This window comes from Lathyrus oleraceus, unplaced genomic scaffold (assembly GCF_024323335.1).
Source record: "Lathyrus oleraceus cultivar Zhongwan6 unplaced genomic scaffold, CAAS_Psat_ZW6_1.0 chrUn0382, whole genome shotgun sequence".
Taxonomy (NCBI): domain Eukaryota; kingdom Viridiplantae; phylum Streptophyta; class Magnoliopsida; order Fabales; family Fabaceae; genus Lathyrus; species Lathyrus oleraceus.
In genome coordinates this window covers 47395-56310 of record NW_026112773.1, presented here as the reverse complement: position 1 = coordinate 56310, position 8916 = coordinate 47395, and the positions used below count along the sequence as shown (strand labels likewise).

Genomic DNA, 8916 nt, shown 5'->3' with positions numbered 1-8916 from the left:
TAACAATATAAACTAAAATATATAAATAAAAATAAAAATACATAAATATATAGTGTGCGGGTATGGGGCGGGCTGAGTACCAAGATGCCCATACCCGCACCCGTACCCGCTTTTTTTATGGGTAATTACCCGAGCCCACGCCCGTACCCATTTTTGCGGGTTTTTTCCCTACCCGTTATGGGTAAATTTGCGGGTGCCCATTAGGGATGGGTCAAATTGCCATCCTTAATAAATTAGCAAAAACACTTTAGATTAGGTGATTAAGCATCTTGTCCAAGCACCGAACAGGAGGGGTTTTATAAAATTATAATTAGTTACATTTTTAAGTTTTTAATATGTACAATAAGACAACACTTTGTGATTTTTTTTTAAATAATCAGTTTTTTCAAAAAAATCGAAAATAACCAATAATTAAAAAAAAAACTAAAATAACCAGGTTTTGTAGAGGATGTGCCAGATGAATTGGTGCACCCCCAAAGCAGTAAGAGGAGGCGCCAATAGCATTGGCGCATGCATTGGACTCCTCATGAGGAGGCACCGATGCTATTGGCGCATGCATTGGTCCTCATGAGAAGGCGTCAATGCTCCTGGCGCCTAGGTACAATGGTTGGTGTATGTGCCAATTCATCTGGCGCATACACCCCTTGTATTTTTTTTTTTAACTTTTGTAAATTTTTTTAATTTTTTAATTTTTAGTTTTGATTATTTAATAAATAAAAAATAGTAATGGAAAAAAATAAATTTATTGATAATATAATAATTGGTTACATTTGACTGACAATAAACTAATGACCGGCTTGATTATAACATCCCCATATTCCACATCCAGGTGCGTTAGTTTGTCTCCGAGGTCTCCCACAATTTTCTTGAGGTGTTTGAGGTCTTTGTGTGCTGACCTGATCGAGCGATGGTTGATGGAGTTCCAGCGATATTTGACAGATGTGTCATCATTTGCTCCCAATATCCAGAGGGGCTCTGGCCAACGGCGCTTCCGTAATAGAGTTCGGTGCCCATGTCATCGTAGTTAGGTCGTTAGGGTTGGGTGAATTTGGGAAGGTATAGTTTCCCAAATTGGGTCATTGAGTCATTTTGAAAACGAAGCAATGGTTCCTAGGGGGTACTATAGTTAAACAATGGTTGGGTGTTATGTTGATGGGATATTTTGGTGGTCATTGGTGGGGGGCTACGATGAAGTGACCCATATGAATCATCTGGGATATAGACGGTTGTGGTTTCGGGGTTTGATTCTTGGTTTTATGTTTGGGTGGGGTGGTATGAATGGATTGCAACGTTAGATGGTTGGTTGTTGGGTGGATGGCATGAACAGGTTGCGAGGTTGGGTGTTTGGTTGTTGTGTGTATGTGGTAGGTTGATGATGTGTGGTTGGTTGTTGGGTTTCAGTGGGTTCACATTGGTGTTGGGTGGGGAATTGTTGTGGGGCGTAGAATGACGAAGCAAGTTGGCGTGGATCCATCAAATACCGCGACTCAGATACAAATTGCTGAGTTGTTACCGACCTAAACCATGCCATATACTGTTGAGTCGGTCTTACACCATGAATGTCTGGTTCGTTTAAGATGTTTGTCGTCGATTCCTCCATTGACGACACGTCTCTTTTGCAAAGTCTCTCCAGTTAGAATAATCCCATTGTGCATCAACCCTTTTTTGATGCCAATTCCCCAAACACGTGGGAGATTTTGGAATTTGTTGTAGCATTCTGAACTACAATTTGACCCGGTCACTTTAGTGCATTTTCATCGTAGTGAACCGGATAATCGATGTCTTCACTGTCTAAATTGCAGCATCGTCATGGTTCACATCATGATCCAGACCTAGATATGGCCTCTAGGTAAACTGTAAAACAATACGAAACGATTAGATGGAAAATAATTTGATAAGTATTTTTAAATTAAAATATAGTTGGGTAGGATTATTACATCGTCATGTCCAATATGGTCCAATAGATTGCGATAGACTACAATAGCGTGTTTCAGACACCTATTGTAGTTCATCCCCCTTACTGACCACCTTAGATAAAAAAGAAGTGAAAAATATTATTTACTGTTAATTATAATATAAAATATAATTAACTAAATGGTAAATGGTAAAGTGTTAGACTTACTTGGTTGCAAACGGGAACACGAATGGGCGTTCATTTATCGGGGCGAGCGACGACATTCTTGACCAACCCTAAGCTTGAAGCAAATACGCACATGAAAAAAAAGTACAGGTATTCTTTTTTGCAGTTTTACACATTGCACTATATAGATGGGCCAACACAGCTGAACTCCAACTATAAGTGTTTACCTTATTAATGTTGTGTAATAAAGGTAAATACATTATATTTACAGAATTACCTGTTCTTTCTGGGAACAAAAAATTACCAAATAAAATCATAATATAACACCGAGCTTTTATTATTTTCTCATACTCTGTTGAATCTTCGGACAATACTATACTGGCATAATATTATTTAAGGTATTTTATATTTATACATTGCCCCCTTGCTTGACCGAATGTGTCTCCCTCAGTTTCGTCGTCTAACAAAGGGGCACCCAATAATTCATTGCAGATATTGTTGTCTTGGTTAACTCTATCATTCATGGTCTTTACATCTATACGGAGACCCAACAACATGTACACGTCCTCAAGTGTGACGGTACACTCACCAATCCGAAGGTGAAATGTGTGGGTCTCGGGTCTCCACCTCTCCAACAAAGCCAGAATGAACTTGTAGTCCACCGAGTACGAAACAATGTTGAGTAGATTTCCAAATGCACATCCTCTAATATATGGTTCTATTAAAGGATCTTGGGGTACATATTCATGTACACAGCATCTAAAATGCTTCGGATCCTAATAACAAAAAGTAAGAAAATGCAATAAGAAGAAGAAATACATAATCAACAAAGACAACTCTATAAGAAGTAATAAAAACATAGATAACAAAGGTATAAGACTAAAAACAGAAAAAGTAAAAAGAGAGTAGTTCATCCCCCTTAATTCCGAGATATTCTCGAGTGTGCCTCTGTGTTCATCGCCCATAGTCAACAAAGACATGATTTGATTTTGCAGAGCTTGAGTGTGGTAGAGGATTAGTGTGACAAAGAAGAATATAATTGAGTATTGATGAAGATGATTTGATATTGTTGATATGAGAGGCTATTTATAGATGAATGAGTGAGTAAGTTTGCAACCTAAGAAGAATGAGATTGGTTGCATGCAATGGTAAAAGAAGACAATGGAATGACCAAATGCAGAAACCATGTGAAGAATCCTTTGTTCTAGGCGCATGTGAAGAGTCCACATGCATAGGAAGAGGCGCCCTTCCTCTTGGAGCATGCATGTGATTCTTCACATGCAAGGAGGATGCGCCCTTCCTCTTAGCGCCTTAGTGTAGGGAAATGGGAAGGGGCACCCTTCCTAGTGACACCTTGGTTCAATTACTGTGAAGGGGTGCCCTTCCTCTTGGCGCCCAAGTTACTTTATGGAGCCTAGGGAATGGACGCATGTTAGGAATATTAGGGCACAAGGATTCCTTGGTTCAGAGATTCCTGGATTCCCTTGGTGCATGTGTGTTCTTGTCACTCTTGTCACTGGATGTTAGATTCTTTTTACTGCATGCATGGTTAAGTCTGTACAGACAATGAACAAATGATCAATGCAACGCTATTTATGCTCTGCAGATGAACAACTTAGAAATGCATTCAATTCCATTAAAGAAATTTACATTTTTAATATTTGAACAAAATGTCTTCCACACAACATTACATGATCAATGCCCATGTCGAAGGTGAAATGTTTGATCATCAGTTGTTCCGTTTTTGTTTTTGAAACACAGAGGTAACTCGGTTTACAATAAATCGACGATTAAATTTTTCACATCTGAAACAAAGAATAGAAAAGAAATTGTAGTGCAGTAATATGGGCCAAATCATCTATACAAATCTGGTTTGGTTTGTAGAAAACCAGGTAAAATTTTATCAGAAGAAGATTCGAGAAGATGACGATGTTCAACATATGTTTGTCAGTCACGAACAATCTGGTTACAACGATATAGAGTTGTATATATTACCACATCAACAACGGGTGTCTCATTTCATTGATCAGTCACAAGTGTTTTAATATACTGATGACGAACAAGCTGAGGTGAATGTTTCAGATGACGAAGAAGAAGAAGTCGAGATCATGGTTAATTCAATGGTGAACGCTGATGAGGAAGAGGAGCCAATACTAGTAAGTCATGTATACTGTCCACCCCAACACATGACAAGGTTGAATTTGGGTTTAGATGAACCTTCAACAGATGTATGGTATAATCCTTACGTGCAGATGCAAGGATCTTTGAAACAAGGAGACACGTTTCACACAAAAGAGAAATGTGTAAAAGCCATTAAGAAATTCCACATGCAACTATCAGTTGATTTCAGAGTTGACAGAATTGACGCATCGAGGTATAAAGTTTATTGTCCGAATGAGCACTTCCTTTTTAGGTTGTCAGCTTCGTACTGGAAGAGGAGCGAGTCTTGGGAGATTGGATCAATGAGTCCAGATCACGCATGCATGTTGACAAACCCAATGCAGGATCATCGTAAATTAAGCTCTCAGCTAATATGCGATGAAATATTGTTTGTCATTGGCGACAATCCGTCGTTAAATGTGAGTATAATAATCTCGCATATTATGGTAGAGTACGGGTACACTCCATCATATATGAAGCCATGGATAGCTAGGACAAAGGCTATTGAAAAAGTGTTTGGCAATTGGGAGGAGTCTTACAAACAACTTCCAAAATACCTGTTGGCTCTAAAACAATATGCTCATGGGATAAAAGTTACAATGATTGCCACCCTATTTATAAGTTAAAACTAGGGTTACTAGAATAGGATAAAATACTACAATATCCTCTAACAAACTTAGGGGCTAAGAAAATAGTACAACTAATAAATATGAATTACTTCTAATACCATCCCTTAATTCATATTCCATCAAAACTTGTAACACCAATTCTATCCCTTAATCTGAGAAATTGATCAGTCTTGATAGCTTTTGTCAGAACATCTGCCAACTGTTTCTGAGTGCTGCAGTGTACAACTTCTAACACTCCCCTCTGAACTTGATGTCTCAGAAAATGATACTTGATCTCAATGTGCTTGCTTCTCCCATGCAACACTGGGTTTCTGGCAAGATTGATTGCAGACTTGTTGTCGATCATCAACTTCAGAGGTTTGTTTACTTTAATCTTCAGATCCTGCAATAGATTCAGAATCCACACAGCTTGGCATGCAGTAACAGCATCTGCAATGTATTCAGATTCACAAGTTGACAACGCCACAACAGGTTGCTTCTTGGAACACCAAGAAATGGGACCTCCCAGAAATTTGAATAAGTACCCAGACATACTTCTTCTGTCAACTCTGTCTCCACACCAATCAGAATCTGAATAACTCAGAAGTTCTGACTCATCCTTTCTTCCAGAAGGAAATAATACTCCATACTTCAGAGTTCCCTTGATATACCTCAGAATCCTGACAGCAGCTTGGTAATGGGACCACTTAGGTTTACTCATGAACCTACTAACCATCCCAACTGAATAGCAAATATCAGGTCTGGTATTGCACAAATACCTCAGAGAATCAACCAACTGTTTGAAGGTTGTAGCGTCCACATCCTTTCCATCAGAGTCAGAATCCAGTTTCTGATTTGTATCAGAAGGTGTGACAGCAATCTTACAAATCTTCAGAGTAAATCTCTTCAGAATTTCTAATTCATACTTGAGCTGATGCAAAATAATACCTTTCTCAGAGTATCTGAATTCCATCCCTAGAAAGTATGTCATTTTGTCTAGATCAATCATTTCGAATTTATTTATCAGAACTTTCTTGAACTTGGCTATCTCCTGTTCAGAACTTCCAGTCAGCAGTATATCATCAACATATAAACATACCAGAGTCATATTTCCTTCAAAAGTATGCTGAACATAGACACCGTACTCCATCTCACATTTCTGAAAGCCTTGCTTCTTGAAAAATGAATCAATCTTCTAATTCCAAGCTCTGGGCGCTTGTTTCAATCCATATAGAGCTTTGTATAATTTGTACACCATCTCTTCCTGATTCTTTTTCACAAATCCAGGAGGTTGTGACACGTAAACTTCTTCTTCTAATGGACCGTTCAGAAATGCAGATTTTACATCTAAATGCATCAGAGGCCAATTCCTGTTAGCAGCTATTGCAATCACCATTCTGATTGTTTCATGTCTTCCTACAGGTGCAAACACTTCAGAGTAATCCAGCCCAGGTTTCTGTAGAAATCCTTTGGCTACCAACCTTGCTTTATGTTTGCCAATTGAACCATCTGGCTTTAACTTGTGCTTGAAAACCCATCTGACGTTGATGGCTTTCTTGTCTTTTGGAAGTTCTGTCAGCTTCCAAGTCTTGTTTCTCTCTATAGCATCAAGTTCTTCTTTCATGGTCTTCAGCCAGAGCTTCTGCTTAAGAGCCTCTTCTGTACTTATGGGTTCAGAGTCTACTAACATGGCACACTGAATAACTTCTCCTTCAGAGTCTACTTCAGTGTCTTGCAGCATGTCAAATTCTGCATATCTTCTGGGGATGTTTCTGATTCTTTGTGGTCTCTGAACTTGTTCAGAGTCTTGAGCTTCAGAGTTTCTAGCTTCAAATGGTTTGCTTCCTCCAGAGCTTTGACCATCTTCAGGGGCTGACATATTTCCAGAGTCTGATTTGCCACCAGAATCTGAATTACCATCAGAGTCTGGGTCATCAGAGTCTGGATCATCAGACTCTGGATCAATTGTTGGTGCAAGGTAGAATAAATGATGAACGGAAATATTCTATTAAGAGAATGACGACTACAAAATATGATAAAAGTTACAATGATTGCCACCCTATTTATAAGCTAAAACTAGGGTTATTAGAATAGGATAAAATACTAAAATACCCTCTAACAAACTTAGGGGCTAAGAAAATAGTACAACTAATAAATATGAATTACTTCTAATAATATTATCTAATATCTCCATCAGATTAAAAAAATTCCAACAAGCAAAATAAAAACAATTCAATGTATGACTTTTTAAAAGATTAATACTTATGACTTAAAATATAAATTTTACATTACTATATTCTAAAAAACATGTTCAATGTACTTTACATTATATTTTTAATTTTTCAAAAAGCAAAAAAAAGGAAAGCAATTGGATGGGACGAAATGTCCAAAATCAGATCTCCATTTCCACCCATTGAATATCTTCTTCCATTTTTGTATTATATTTTGTTCAAATATGGCATTTATTAATTTTTTATTTTATTTTTGAAAGTGTAGCATTTAGGAATGATTTTTGAAAACAATGACACTGTAATTACAAAGTCTAATACTTATCATTTAAAATATGAAATTTTATACTAAATATTCATTTTTCTTTTTAGCAGAATAATATTTAAAATATCTCACTTTCACTTTCATTCAAATCTTAATGATATTTTTTTGTATAAATACCAACTTCAACATTGGAGTAATAGATAAAAAAAATTTATTAACAAGTCAGTAGTATTGTGTAATGGCGAACGAAACATCAAAGTCTTCCTTTTTCTTTGCTGTATTGGTTTTAGTTTTTGCAGGTAATAATACTCTCTAATTTTGCATCTGTCCATATTGTTTATCGTAATAGTTTCCGCGGTTGCAGACCATTGTTAAATTATACTAGTAGTATACTGCACTATAAATCTCACTAATTATTTTTTTATTTTTTTTTCGAGGACAGTTAATTTTATTGAGATAGATGGTGAATGCACGAAACTTGTGGGTAACTGTGAGACATCAAATTGTAATGCTATATGTAATACATATGCAAAAGGTGTTCGTGTTTTAAATGCATCGTGTTCAGCCTTACACTTATGCACGTGTACTTTCGATAGGCCACCACCAGGAGGACCAACACCTCCTTGCGATCTTGTGTTGGGAGTTTGCACTAATTCATGTAACTATGAATGTTGCGACAAAAAGTGTAAAGCTAGTTTTCCTAAAACGGGTAGTGGCACATGTATAATAGCCTTTGAACGGGATCTTTGTATGTGTTCCTATAACCGTTAACTTTCTTACTTAAACGAAATAAATTAAATAAAAATTTATTTTCTTTGATTGTTTTCAATTGTGTTTTTTTTATGATTGTCATATTTATTATTTTCTTTCACTAATATGTTTTTATTTATTAAGTTTTTTACTTAATTACTCATTCAAGAACATTAAGTATGGAGGTTATCATTTTTGGATTAATAGATTTGCTACTTGTATAAATAATTGGTTAATATCAATATTATAATTAAAACTAAATAATTTTTTTGGGGTTAATAGTGTTTTTGCCATCTTTCTCTAAAAAAAATTGGGTTAATAGTAATTTAAAAATTAATGAGTTTTGACATTATAAAGATATGATGAATATTTTAATTTCTAACGCTGTTTATTTATATATATATATATATATATATATATATATATATATATTATATATATATATATATATATATATATATATATATATATATATATATATATATATATATATATATATATATATTATAAACTATTTACATAAAACAAATTAAAACATAATTTTTTTTATAATTCAAAGGAATAAAAAAATCTAAAAGTAGAATAATTTTTTTTTGTTAAAAACATAAATATTATATATTATATGTTGAAAAATAATTAAAAAACAGAATAATAAATTTTTTTGTAAAAAAATAGAATAAGAAAAAATTAAAAAACTGAATAAGTAAAAAACTGAATAATATTTTCTTTTCTTTTTCATACATATTTTTATTACTTGTTAATAACATATATTTCTTATTACAAATAGAATAAATATATTTTTTGATATAAAAAGTGTTAAAAAAC

The 8916-nt window shown here is 35.0% G+C and overlaps 1 protein-coding gene across 1 annotated transcript; it reads left to right on the top strand.

Moving 5' to 3' along the window:
* The first annotated feature begins 7536 nt into the window (after positions 1–7536).
* Positions 7537–8170, top strand: LOC127114126 (defensin-like protein 183). The gene is made up of 2 exons (XM_051046519.1): positions 7537–7640; positions 7784–8170. The coding sequence occupies exons 1-2, from the start codon at positions 7580–7582 to the stop codon at positions 8110–8112; spliced, it is 390 nt and encodes a 129-aa protein (XP_050902476.1). The 5' UTR covers positions 7537–7579; the 3' UTR covers positions 8113–8170.
* The last annotated feature ends 746 nt before the right edge of the window (positions 8171–8916 follow it).